General features: G+C 42.1%; 1 protein-coding gene and 1 pseudogene across 5 annotated transcripts in view; one reads left to right on the top strand and one right to left on the bottom strand.

Annotated features, from left to right (window-relative positions):
- The window catches only part of CDK19 (cyclin dependent kinase 19), a 218,374-nt gene that overhangs the window by 29,394 nt on the left and 174,277 nt on the right, over nt 1-14,703 (bottom strand). For all 5 annotated transcript variants that reach the window (XM_023206026.3, XM_023206028.3, XM_023206029.2 and 2 more), the window contains one exon: nt 800-857. In XM_023206026.3, the coding sequence (XP_023061794.1) occupies nt 800-857 (58 nt within the window). The remainder of the gene's footprint in view (nt 1-799; nt 858-14,703) is intronic.
- Nucleotides 1,969-9,385, top strand: LOC111538627 (annotated as a pseudogene).

The raw sequence follows: 14,703 nt of genomic DNA, 5'->3' as shown, positions 1-14,703 counted from the left end.
ATATGTATCCATTTGGCAAAGATACGTGAGTACTTGGCTCAAGATATGCAGGCCAGGTGTGGTGACGTAGGGAGAACCTGTGAAAGTTTAAATGAATTCGCTCAGGGTGGGGAGGAAAATATTCAGGAAGAGAATATTTGGTAAACCTGAAACAAAGGTTAAGATTTAGAGGATTATATTTAAGGCGGCTGTGCAGGACAGTGGTGGTGACATAAACACATGCTTGGGTTATTGTATGGGAATCGAATGCTTTTGTGAACTTACTTGTCAATTTCCAGTGATGCCTCAACTTAGAACTAAAGAATCCTATTTTGGGGAAAAGCCTAGGAGTTTTTATTATATATTTATTTATTTTTTTTTTGAGACGGAGTCTCGCTCTGTCCACCAGGCTAGAGTGCAGTGGCGCTATCTCGGCTCACTGCAAGCTCCGCCTCCCGGGTTCCCGCCATTCTCCTGCCTCAGCCTCCCGAGTAGCTGGGACTACAGGCGCCCGCCACGGCGCCCGGCTTCTTTTTGTATTTTTAGTAGAGACGGGGTTTCACCGTGGTCTCGATCTCCTGACCTTGTGATCCACCCGCCTCGGCCTCCCGAAGTGCTGGGATTACAGGCGTGAGCCACTGCGCCAGGCAAGCCTGGGAGTTTTGCAGACTATCTTTCTACATTTTCCAATATCTTTTCTAACAATAATAAGAGAAAGTAAATTTAAAATTAACTACCTAAATAAGGGCATTAAGAGGGGAAACCACCTTTGCAGTTAACTTCAGTTTTTAAATAAATTATTTTAGGAATAATTACCTACCTATTTTGACTCTCCCCCTCTCAGGACCTTCTCCCATTACTAGGATATTTGCTGGTTTCTAGAAATAAAAATAGAGCATTCAAATTACCATGTTTATTCTTTTGACATGCTCTAAAATGGACAAAAGTTCTTATATGAAAAATCATTTTTGTATTTTCATCAAAACTAAATCAAGTATTAAGCGTCCTCTACAGAGTTAAAGCATTTGACATAATTGAAGTCAGCACTAACTTTATATAAACATCCTTGCTATGGAAACACACCTTATTTGCAAAATTATATCATACAAATAATTACAAAGCAATTAAAGCTATCATTTCTATTCATCCCATAGAAAAACTAATAATTTTTAAACCTGCAGAGAGTTTATGTGGTTGAAAAATTTTATATAAAATTTCAAACCACAACATAATCGCCTTCATGTGAATAAGTCGAATGGAATATTCCTTCCTAAATATTTCTAAACTACCATAGAAAAACATGATCAGCATTCAACAACTCTATTAAAATTCATGCATCAGCTATCATACATGCAAAAGAAAGAAATTCCAAATATAATTTCAAGATGTAGGAAAATAAAAACCAAGGCTAATACAGAACTATAAAAAGAAAAGAGGGGGCTGCAAAGTGTATTTTCAGTCACCCTTATCTATAGACACTTGGAAACAGAGAAACTGTTGAGATAGGCTTTGGAAGGGGGAGAGAGTGAGTCTCCTTTGTAAAGTCTTCGGAGGAAAATGTATGTGTTTTTAACTTATTGGATTCATTTATTCAATCAACAAATGTATTTTCAGTATCTTCTAAGGATAAAGAACCATGCCAAACTTTAAGAGGGAAAACAAAAGCACAGTAAAAACCAAGTTCCTAACCTCCAGATGCTTACTACATAAGTAGAAAGAAAACTAGGAAGCATTGTATAATATTAGAAGCTAGTGCCACGTATGAGTTACAGAGAAGACTGAGGTCTTGGGTTCAAGATTAACCTGAATTACTTTAAAGATCCCTTTCAATTTGCTGATTGTTAAAAATGTTTCAATGAAAACAAAAAGCACTAAAAAAGCTAATTCAAAGGAGGAAGTGATGAATTAAAGATTCCATTAAGGGAAATGTTCATTGGGAATGGAAGTGGGAATGGAAGTGGGAATGGTGTCCATTAGACAGATATGAAAATGAACAGGAACTACCATGGCAGAGCAGAGGAAGGGCAAGGACACCACAGGGAGTGGAAAAAGGATATGACCAGGTATGCATAAGACACAGAAGTCTGACTTCGGCCAGGTGCAGTGGCTCACACCTGTTATCCCAGGACTTTGGGAGGCCGAGGCGGGAGGATCACCTGAGTCTAGGAGTTCAAGGCCAGCCTGGGCAAAACACAAAATAGTGAGATTCTGTTTCTACAAATAATTTTTAAAAAGAGCGTAATGTGGTGGCATGCACCTGGAGTCCCAGCTACTCAGGAGGCTGAGGTGGAAGGACTGCTTGAGTCCAGGAGATTGAGGCTACCAGGGTACTACCATGAGCCATGATTATGCCACTGCACTCCAGCCTGGGTAACAGAGCAAGATCCTGTCACCAAAAAAAAAAAAATTTATTCTGAAAAGGGCTCATGTTAAGAGTAGTAGGATGAACCTAGACTCTGGATAGTCTTAAATGCCAAGTGAAGTAATTGGACCATTATATTACAGTCAGTGAGTTTATAGGAGAGGAGGAGGAAGTGGAACTGGGTGTGAGGTGGTAAGAGCTCTGTCCAATGTCTTGTCAGCAGAAATGGCGAGGGAGGTATGGAGCTGAGAAGCATTTTAGAGGAGAAAATTAACAGGACTTTGTGACTGGCTTAAGTTAAAAGAGTAAGAAAAAGGGTGGTAAAGATATTACCAAGGTTTTAAGTTTATGTGACTGGAAGAATAATGGTGCCTTTTATGGACATAGAAAAGTTGTAAGAGGAAATGGTTTAAAAATAAGGAACAATAAAGAGGAGACAACATATTGAGTTTGAAAAATGGTTAGGCATGGTAGCTCAAACCTGTAATCCCAGTACTTTGGGAAGTCGAAGCAGGAGGATCGTTTAAGCCCAGGGGTTTGAGACCAGCCTAGGCAACATGGAGAGACAAAAATTATCCAGGCATGGTGGCACATGCCTGTGGTCCCAGCTACTTGGGAGGCTGAGGTGAGAGGACTGCTTGAGCCCAGGAGGTTGAGGCTACAGTGAGCTGTGATCGTGCCATTGCACTCAAGCCTGGGCAACACAGTGAGACCCCGTCTCAAAAAATAATAAATAAAGAGTTTGAGAAATGTGAGATGCCTAAGTCATACTAGCCAGAGTAATGAGAAGAGGAAGATTTGGATTTGAAAGTTATTATCACTAGAGTGTGATACCTGAAAACATGAGATGAGATTGGTTCACTCTACTAGAAAGAAAAAACTATTTATCAAATCCATTATGTATAAAGTGCTGTACTTCAGACCTTTAGGAACAACAAGAAATAAAACATGAAGTTCTTGACTTTAAGGTACTTAAATCCAGGAGGAAAAGACAGACAGCTTTGAAGACTACAAGGCAGAGGCTGGGCACAGTGGCTCACACTTGTAATCCCAGGCACTTTGGAAGGCGGAAGCATGTGGATCACCTGAGGTCAGGAGTTCAAGACCAGCCTGGTCAACATGGTGAAACCCCATTTCTACTAAAAATGCAAAAATTAGCTGGGCATGGTGGTGTGCGCCTGTAGTCCCAGCTACTTGGGAGGCTGAGGCAGGAGAATCGCTTGAACCCTGGAGGTGGATGTTGAGGTGAGCTGAGATTGCGCCACTGTACTCTAGCCTGGGCAACAAGAGTGGACTCCAAAAAGAAGAAAAGAAAGGAGAAGAGAGGAGGCAGAGGGCAGATTATGAAAAGTAACAATATAGAAAGAAAAACTGCATGGAATGAATGATTTGTTTCATTGGACATCAGTACAGTCTTTAGGAAGATGACTCTGGATGACCTTAAGTGAGGATAACTAAGATTTGGATAAACATAAACAACAACAACAAGAACTTTTCAGGCTCATGGAACCCCACAGGTAAGGACATAAAAACACAGACATGGCATATTGAGAGCCTATACATATTTTGATGTGACAAGAGCAGTGAAATGTTTGGTGTAGAAATGCAACTGGAAAACTATATTGGGAATAAAATACCAGATGAAGGAAATTAGAGGCCGGGCACAGTGGCTCACGCCTGTAATCCCAGCACTTTAGGAGGCCAAAGCGGGTGGATCACTTGAGATCAGGAGTTTGAGACCAGCCTGAACAACATGGTGAAACCCCATCTCTACTAAAAATGTAAAAAAATTTCGCCGGGCATGGTGGTGCACACCTATAATCCCAGCTACTTGGGAGGCTAAGGCAGGAGAATTGCTTGAACCCAGGAGGCAGAGGTTGCAGTGAGTCAAGATCACACCATTGCACTCCAGCCTGGGCAACAAGAGCAAAACTGTCTCAAAAATAAATAAACAAATAAATAAATAAAAATTAAAAAATAAAAAAATCGGAATTTATTCTATAGGCAAGCCAAGACAGGACAGTGAGATAATCATATCTATATTTAGGAAGAAAGTCTGATAGCCATATGAAGGATGGATTGGAAAGGATGGATGGACAACAAAATAGAGACAGACATACCAGTTTGAAGTGGCTAAAATAGTTTAGGGAAAAGTAAGGGCACCTTAACTTGTGAAAATGGTCATAAAGGAACATACAAAAGCATTTCAAGGTAAGGGTTTAAGACTTGGCTGGGCACAGTGGCTCATGCCTGTAATCCCAGCACTTTGGGAGGCTAAGGCGGGCGGATCACGAGGTCAGGAGTTCGAGACCAGCCTGACCGACATGGTGAAACCTCGTCTCTACTAAAAATACAAAAATTAGCCGGGCATGGTGGTGTATGCCTGTAATCCCAGTTACTCAGGAGGCTGAGGCAGGAGAATCACTTGAACCTGGGAAGCGGAGGTTGCAGTGAGCCGAGATTGCACCACTGCATTCCAGCCTAGGCAACAAGAGTGAGACTCTGTCTTAAAAAAAAAAAAAAAAAGGGTTCAAGACTTGGTATTGCCTTTTCACACCATCTTCTCAATCCTCATTCATTCAACAAATATTGTAACAGGCAGTGATTAAGATGCTACCGAAGCAGCAGAAAACAAAAACAGGAAAAATTTTTGCCCTCATGGAGCTTACAGTCTAGTGAGAAGAGAAAGACAATAAATAAATAAGCATACAAAGTATACAACATATCATATACTGATAAGTACCATGGAAAAGAAAACAAAAAGCGAATACAAAAGATTGTCACATCTGTTATTACGGCTGACTAGGTGCTCTGATGGACCCTGCCCTTAACAGAACAGCTATATGCTATATAAGAAACAAACCAGGCATGGTGGTCTACACCTGGAATCCCAGTTACTCCAGAAGCTGAGGTGGGAGGTTGCCTGAGCCCAGGATTTCGAGGCCAGGCTGGGAGAAACCCTGTTTTTGATAGGAGAGGAGGGGAGAGGGCAGAAAGGGGAAAGGAGGGGAGAGGAGGAAAAGGGAGAAGGAAAGGGGAAAGAGGGAGAGAGAGACAGCAGAGGAAAGGGAAAGGAGAGGAAAAGGAAAAGAAAGGAAATATTCCTTGAAGCATCCTGGATCACACAAGAGATAACAAACTTTACCCTCACTCCAAATAAGGTATCCTTGTGGCTAGAGAGTTAGGGAAAGGCAAGGTAGGCCTAGGAGCAGCTGCCAATAATGCACTTCAGCAAGGACACTGAGCCTTGGGCCACCAGCAAGGTAAGGAAGCTGAGCCTGCTACCCCACATTCACCAAGACTTTCAAGGGCACTAAAGGAAACCTAGATGCTACCAGTAGAAGCCCAAGCAAACCCTCTCTGGAGGAAACACTTACCAACTTAGGCCTGATGAGTAAAACAATACATTTTCCAGCTAAAAGACACAGGTATTTCCACATTGGATTAAAAACAAAATCCATGCTATTTACAAGAGGTCCACCTAAAGGTAAGAACCATAAAAGCTGAAAGTAAAAGGATGTTAAAAGATATATTAGGCAAACTGCCAAAGGAAAGCTGGGTCAACTATGGTAACATCAGACAAAATAGCTTTTAAGACAAAAACATTATTAGGATAGAACTGGAGATCATTACGTTATATGAAATAAACCAGGCAAAGAAAGACAAACTTTGTATGTTCTCATTTATTTGTGGGAGCTAAAAATTAAAACAACTGGCTGGGTGAAGTGGCTCAATAAATAAAAAAGGGGTACTAAGATTTTGGGTTTATAGCTAGGGATAACTAAGATTTTGACAAGCATAAATAACAACAACAAAAAAAAAGTTTTCAGGCTCATGGAACCCTACAGGTAAGGACACAGTCACATAAATACGCAGACATGACATATTGAGAGTTTATATATATTTTGATGTGACAAGCGCAGTGAATGTTTGGTGTAGAAATGCAATTGGAAAACTATTTTGGGAATAAAATACCACATTAAAGAAATTGGAATTTATTCTATAGGCAAAGCCAAGACAGGACAGTGATCCCAGCACTTTGCAAAGCTGAGGCAGGAGGATCACTTGAACCCAGGATTTCAAGACCAGCCTGGGCAACATAGACTCCATCTCTAAAAAAAAATTTTTTTAAATTAAAACAATTGGCCAGGCATGGTGGCTCACACCTGTAATCCCAGCACTTTGGGAGGCCAAGGGGGGTGGATCACGAGGTCAGGAGTTTGAGACCAGCCTGGCCAACATGGTGAAACCCTGTCTCTACTAAAAATACAAAAATTAGCCGAGCATGATGGCCTGTGCCTGTAGTCCCAGCTACTCGGGAGGCTGAGGCAGGAGAATTGCTTTAACGTGGGAGGCAGAGGTTGCAGTGAGCTGAGATCAGGCCACTGCACTCCAGCCTGGGTGACAGAGCGAGACTTCATCTCAAAAAAAAAAAAAAAAAAGAAAAATTTTTTAAAATTGACTTTATGGAGACAGAGAGTAGAAATATGGTGACCAGAGGCTGGGAAGGGTAGTAGGAGCAGGAGGGAGGAGGAACTGGGACTGTAATGGGCATAAAAAATAGAAAGAATAAATAAGAAGTAGTATTTGATAGCACAACAGGGTGACTACAGTCAATACTAATTAAATTGTACTTCTAAAGATAACTAAAAGAGTAGAATTGGATTGTTTGTAACACAAAGGATAAATGTTTGAGGTGATGGATACCCCATTTACCCTCTTGTGATTATTACACATTGCATGCCTTTATCAAAATATCTCATGTAACCCATAAATATACACATCTACTATATACCCAGTCCCTCGCGGGCTGGGACCTCCGCGCACTCCCTCCTCCCAACAATGGAACAGAAAGCCATGATGTTTTTAAGCAGAACCAGTGAAACCCAAGCCCCTCCTTCCTCTGGTGTTTTATAACTACAAAGGAGGTGAAGGGGGGTGGGGGGCAGGGGAAGAAAAAGGGTAGAAATCTACTATGTGCCTGTAAAAATTTAAAAATTTCAAAAAAAAAAACAGGGCTAGAGATGGTCACTATATAATGATATAACGTTCAATTCACCCACCAAGAAGAGGCATTAATTCTAAACCTGTTACATACTTAAAAAATATAATGTGGGCCAGGCGCAGTGGCTCAAGCCTGTAATCCCAGCACTTGGAGGCCGAGACGGGCGGATCACGAGGTCAGGAGATCGAGACCATCCTGGCTAACAGGGTGAAACCCCCTCTCTACTAAAAAAAATACAAAAAACTAGCTAGGCGAGGTGGCGGGCGCCTGTAGTCCCAGTTACTGGGGAGGCTGAGGCAGGAGAATGGCGTGAACTTGGAAGGCGGAGCTTGCAGTGAGCAGAGATCCTGCCGCTGCACTCCAGCCTGGGCGACACAGCAAGACTCCGTCTCAAAAAAAAAAAAAAAAAAAGTGAAGCAAAAATTAATGTAACTTCAGGGAGTAAAAAGGTCAATGATAACATACTTTTCTCAATTATTCATATGTCAAACAGACAAAAGACTAGTAAAATACAGACTATCCAAAGGATACAATTAACTAGGATGACCTAGAGAGCATATATACAACTTTCTACCCAATAATTAGACAGTACACATTTTTCTCAAGCACACATGGAACATTTACAAATACTGATCATATACTAGCAGCTCTCAAGAAATTTCAAGAAATTTTTTTATCAAACAGACGATGTTCTCAGACCACAATACAATTAAGGTGAAAGTCAATTACAAAACTATAAATGTAAAACTCTATATATTTGAAAATTTTTAAATATTTCTAAATTATTCAGAGTAAAAGGAGAAACCATAAAAAGTTTAAAATACTCAGAACTGAAATAATGAAAATACTATCTACCAAAACTTTGTAGAAGGCATCTAATACGGTACTTACAAGGAAAATGTATAGCCTTAAATATTTATGTTAGTAAGAGAGAAAGGCTGAGAACAATGAGTTATGTGCTCGAGAAGTTTAAAAAATAGAGAAAGAGAGAAAAGTTCAACAGAATAAACCAAAAGAAAGTAGAAGTAGAAAGATAAAGGGTAGGATTGCGGGGCGGCGGCAAGTGAGGGGTCGGTTCAGACGCACATCTTCCATGGTCCCTCGGTACTGGAGGGACTCGTGAGCTGGAGCCCAGAAATCCGGGGGTGGATAAGACACTGCGTCCCCTCCAATTCCCGAACTCTTGAAGATGGCTGGAGGCCAACAGAGTCCCTACAGGTGGTGCCCACGGTGATGCATGGACACTGAGCAGCTGTTTTCCCGTTTCTGGCCTCCAGTGCCTATCTAGGGACCGCGGGATGGCCGTGCATGGCGGGCCGCGCTTCCTTCTGACCTTCGACTTCGACGAGACTACCGTGGACAGAAACAGTGACGACTCAATCGTGCGAACCGTGCCAGGCCAGCAGCTGCAGGAGAGCCTGCGAGCCACCTACCTCGATGAGCTTCTACAACAAGTACATGCAGCGCGTCTTCAAGTACCTGGGCAAGCAGGGTGCGCGGTCGCGCGACCTGCGCGCCATCTACGAAGCCATCCCTTTGTTGCCAGGCATGGGCGACCGCTGCAGTTTGTGGCTAAGCAGGGCACCTGCTTCGAGGTGATTCTCATCTCTGATGCCAACACCTTTGGTATGGAGAGCGCGCTGCGCGCCACCGGCCACCACAGCCTGTTCCGCCGCATCCTCGGCAACTAGTCGGGGTCCGACCCGCGGGGACAGCTGGCTCTGCGGCCGTTCCATACACACAGTTGCGCGCGCTGCCCCGCCAACATGTGCAAGCACAAGGTGCTCAGCTACTACCTGCGTGAGCGCGCCCACGACGGCGTGCACTTCGAGCGCCTCTTCCCCAGGAGCGACGGCGCCAACGACTTCTGCCCCATGGGGCTGCTAGCGGGCGGCGACGTGGCCTTCCCGCGCCGCGGCGACCCCATGCACCGCCTTATCCAGGAAGCCCAAAAGGCGGAGCCCAGCTGGTTCCGTGCCAGCGTGGTGCCCTGGGAAACCGACGTGCGCCTCCACCTGTCACTGAAGGTGCTGAAGTAGTGCTGAGTACGGCCGCCTGCAGGGCGGCACTCGGGCCAACGGCGGAGGGGGCGGGGAGCGGAGATTCGGGGAAGACAAAGTTGGTTTTACTACTCCCTCTTCCCTTGGGCTTTGCTATATGCCCCTCTGGGAATTTCTGGAAACTCGTCCATTTCGGGGCTTAGGGACAGGGGCTCAGAGCCGTCCCTATCGATGCAGTTAACCCACCTCGGCTGCCTCACCCGTTCCACTGCGCATAGGTGAGTTCTGGCGTCTGACCCATCGCAGGGTGGCGCACAAACGTTGGAAGGCAGCAGTGTTTCCTGGTCCTCCCAAGTGGTAGGAAGGAGCTCCCTGGCAGGTGAGAGAAGGAAAATCTCCCGCCGCTGTAACTGTTGCCTCGGTCCGTGTGACCGCCATCCTCCAGTCTTCTATGGGGAACCCAGGATCCTGAAATTCTCGTGGCCGCAAGGACTCCCCACAGACACAGAGGAAGGTCTCCGCCTATGACCCCAGGCCTTCACGATCTTGCTTCACCCACCGCGATCCCACACTATTTCTGTGCTGTCTACACCCTCTTGCCTCCCTACCCCTGCACTCACCTCTAAGACCCCCAAAGGAAAAGCCAGAGGGAACAAACGCCCCCTGGTGGTGATACGAGGTAGCGCACCGTCCGGCTCGGGTCCGGCCGGCCGGTAACCTCCAAGCGTGCGAGGTTGCACCCCAGCCTCGTCTATGCAGCAAGAGACCAGGGACATCACCAAAGTCGCCCTGGCGGGCTGGGACCTCCGCGTACTCCTTCCCCCCAACAACGGAACAGAAAGCCATGATGTTTTTAAGCAGAAACAGCAAAACCCAAGTCTCTCCTTCCTCTGGTGTTTTAGAACTACAAAAGAGGTGAAGAGGGGCAGGGGCGGGGGCGGGGGGGAGATAAAAGGTGGAAATCCATGAACCAGAGAGAATTATGAAGCCTTTGGGACAACTGGAGCAAGACGAGAAAAAGTGCAAATAAACTACATTAGATCCAGTAGAGAATAGAAAAATTTTAAAAATCCCATGAATAACTTTATTAATTTGAAAATGTAAATAAAGTCAAAAATGTAACTTACAAATTGATCCACAATGAATTACAAAAACTGAAGAAACTAAGAAATGCTAAATAAACTAAAACTGTAGTTAAAAATCTTTCTGAGAAAACACCAACCACAGATGATTTTAAAGGCGAGTTCTCAAAATTTTCAACAAACGTATTGTTTCAATATGATTCAAACACTGTCACATAACAGAAAAAGATGAAATGCTCCAAACATATTCTAGAAGGTCAATATAATGTTGGTAGCAAAACCAAAGAATGAAAAAGAAAAACTTCAGGCCAACCTTACTCATGCATATAGTTGTAAAAATATTTAACAAAATATTAGTAAACCAAATCCATCCAAATGGCTTAATATGAGAAAATCTATGTAAGTTTATCACCATATGAACAGACTAAAGAAGAAAATGATAAAATCATCTTGATAGATGCTTGGGGAAAAAAACCAGGTGATAGAATTTAACACCCATTCATGATAAATTTTCAGCAAGTTAGGCTAGAAAAAATCTACCTTAACCTGACAACAGGCACACACCAAAAAATTAAGAAGGAAACATTAGAAGCATTTCCTTTAAAATCAAAAATAATACAAGAATGCCTACTATCACCACTTCTAAAATCAACATTGTAATATAAACCTGGTACTATAAAACAATAATTAAAGGCATATAGACTGAAGGGCAGAAACAAAAGTATTGTTATTTGCAGATGCTATAATTATCTACATAGAAAACCGAAGTATTTACAGACAAATTGTTGGCAATAGTAACAGAGCTTAGCAAGCTGTCTGGCTAACTGAATAAAATGAAAGAGTCAATTGTATTTCTATATACCAGGAAAAAAAGAGCTAGGGAATATAATTTTTCAAAGGTAACACTTCTATAGCAAGAAAAACCATACAATGCCTAGGAATAAATATATCAAAGAATGTACAAGATTGGTATGCAGAACACCATGAAACCTTATCTTCTTTTTTGAGACGGAGTCTTGCTGTCACCCAGGCTGGAGTGCAGTGGCGTTATCTTGGCTGACTGCAACCTCTGCCTTCCAGGTTCAAGTGATTCTGCTGCCTCAGCCTTCTGAGTAGCTGGGATTACAGGCGCATGCCACCACACCTGGCTGATTTTTGTATTTTTAGTAGAGATGGGGTTTCACCATGTTGGTCAGGCTGGTCTCGAACTCCTAACCTCGTGATCCCCTTGGCCTCCCAAAGTGCTGTGATTACATGTGTGGGCCTCCGTGCCTGGCCGAAACCTAATCTTAAATGACATTTAAAAAATCTTAAATAAATTAACCCATGTATATAGATAAGAAGATTCAATACAGAAAAAAAAAAAATCGATTCTCCCCATACTTATCTGTAAATTCCATTTATAGTAATTTCAATCAAAATCCCATTAGGGATTTTGTTCCTATGGAACAAATTGATCAGTGGGATAGAGCGGAGACCCTCAATGGAATCATGATACCAAGAGAAGGGAAACCTGAGATCAGTAGAGAAAGGAGGATCTGTTCAATAAATGGTGTTGGTACAACAAGTTATCCAAATGTGGAAAAAATCAATTAAATGAATCTTCACTTCATACCATAAACACATCAATTTTAGGCAGATTAAAAAGGTAAATGTGAAAAGCAAAACTTTAAAACTTTTGGAGAAAAATATAGAACATGTTTTTGATCCTAAGTTAGGGAAGAATTTCTTTTTTTTTTTTTTTTTTTTTTGAGACGGAGTCTTGCTCTGTCGCCCAGGCTGGAGTGCAGTGGCTGGATCTCAGCTCACTGCAACCTCCGCCTCCTGGGTTCACGCCATTCTCCTGCCTCAGCCTCCCGAGTAGCTGGGACCACAGGCGCCGGCCACCTCGCCCGGCTAATTTTTTGTATTTTTAGTAGAGACGGGGTTTCACCGTGTTAGCCAGGATGGTCTCGATCTCCTGACCTCGTGATCCGCCCGTCTCGGCCTCCTAAAGTGCTGGGATTACAGGCTTGAGCCACCGCGCCCGGCGGGAAGAATTTCTTAAACAAGATACAAAAAAAAAAAAAAAAAAACCCTAATCATAAAAGAAAAGACTGATAAATTTGGCTATATTAAAATAACTTCCAATTATCAAAAGATAAAGCAAATAAATGACAAAGCACAAACTGGCAGAAATATACACAACACATATAAGCAACAAAGATTCAATGTCCAAAATAAAGAACTCCTACAAGTCAATATGAAAAATGGCAAAATAGAAAAACAGGCAAAATGTCTGAACAGGCATTTAACTAAAGCACAGACAGGTTTAACCAATACACATATAAGAAGATGTTCAACCTCATCAATAATGAGGGAAATATAAATTAAGATCACAATGAGTACCACTTTATACTACTAGATGGGTTCAAAATTTAGAATACTGAACAGGAAGCAGGTCAGTCAGAATTCCAGTACATAGCTGGTGGCAGAATAGTTGTTGGTACAACTTCTTTGGAAAACAATTTGGCATGACCTTGCAAAAGGAACAACTGTATATAGCCTTGGAATCAGTAATGTCATTTTTAAAAATGCCAGATTGTAATTTTTTTTTAAACTCTGGTAGAGTCACACAATGAATTTTAATATAGCAATAACAAAATCACTGAATTACAAATAATTGTAAAAACATGTTCAAATCTTAGAAGTATTTTGTTGGGTTAAAAAAAAGCAAGATTTAAGACTATACAGAACAGGATACCATTTCATAAAGCTTAAAATCAGACAAAGCTAAAGAATATACTGTTTAGACACTTATAAAAATGTGATAGCTCTTTAAGCAGAAGAGAGTAATAGATTCAAAATCCAAGATGTATGTTACCTCTTGGGAGGAGGCAGGAGGATAGAATAGGGGAAACATAAAATAAGCCTGCTACTGGTAACCTTCCACTTACTGGGTAAAATGACAGGCAACAGTTTACTGTATTTTTATGCTTTGTAACATCCATAAGTATTCCAAATATTCTTGTATATGTATCATATAATAAGAAGATAACAGAGACAAAAAATAAAGCAAGGCATGGAGACAGGCATTGTTGGGAGTGGGTTGGGAGGGTATAATTGTCAGGATTATTTAAGCATTATTTTAGATTCTTCAGAGAAAGCCTCTTTGAGAAGGTAACATTTGGGATAAGACCTGAGTCAGCTGGGTGTCTAAGGGAAGGACAGTCCTCGCAGAGCGAGGAGCAAGCTGCAAGGTCCGAAGCAAAAGAGGGGATACCTGGTGAACTGGAGACAGGACTAAGGAGAATAGGAGGGGTCAGGAAAAATAGAGTGATACAGAGATGGTAATTATAAAGAGAGGAAACCCAAGGAAGGGCTTGCTTGCTGTTTCAAATGGTTCTGTTTTCATCCAAGTCATTTTAGTACCAGAATTGGGCAGGTTCTTGAGCACCTTCTGGCCTTTGCTTTGGCAGCTGGGGAGGACTGCTACTGCTACAAGGTTTGCAGGAGGGCAAGGGCAAGGGCAAGGTCATGGTGTTAAGAGCAGTTAGGAAAAACCTGGGTGAGCTAGCAGACTGGCTAATGAGAGAAAGAGCAAAGAGGTCAATGTGAGAAGAGGAGTAAGGACCAGAAATTGAGAGGTCAGGCAAAGGGTTGGGAAGGGGGTTGTCAGTTATACAGAATCACACAACTTGGAGAGACTTCGGGTTTTACGTGACTAGGATTAGCATCACTTGTTATATTATCTTGTCTTCCCATAATTTTTAAACAGTTGAAATCAATGTACTATCTATCCGTCTATCATCTATCTATCTATCTATCTATCTATCTATCTATCTATCTATCTATCTATCTATCTATCTTTCCTTCTGCCCAATTTCTGACGGCAGATGATTTGAAGAGATTATCACTTCTAGTACACTAAATATTTCTACAATGTTTGATTTTGTCTATTTTGGTATTGCTTATAATTAGAGAAATGGCATTTTAAAACATATAATAAAAATAGGCTGGGCTCGATGGCACAAGTCTGTAATCCCAGCACTATGGGAGGCCGAGAAGGGCAGATCGCTTGTGCTCAGGAGTTTGAAACCATGGCGAAAACCCCAATCTCTAAAAAAAATACACGCGTATTCCTGGATTTGGTTTACTAGTATTTTGTTTAATACTTTTACAACTATACTCACAGGTGAGGTTGGCCTGAAATTTTTCTTTTTCATACTTTGTCTGGTTTTGCTATCAAGATTATACTGGTTTTCTAGAATGTGTTTGGAGCATTGCCCCTTTCTC

Source organism: Piliocolobus tephrosceles, chromosome 5 (genome assembly GCF_002776525.5).
Source record: "Piliocolobus tephrosceles isolate RC106 chromosome 5, ASM277652v3, whole genome shotgun sequence".
NCBI lineage: Eukaryota > Metazoa > Chordata > Mammalia > Primates > Cercopithecidae > Piliocolobus > Piliocolobus tephrosceles.
The sequence above is the reverse complement of the archived record's forward strand: the minus strand, read 5'-3'. Positions and strand labels throughout refer to the sequence as shown.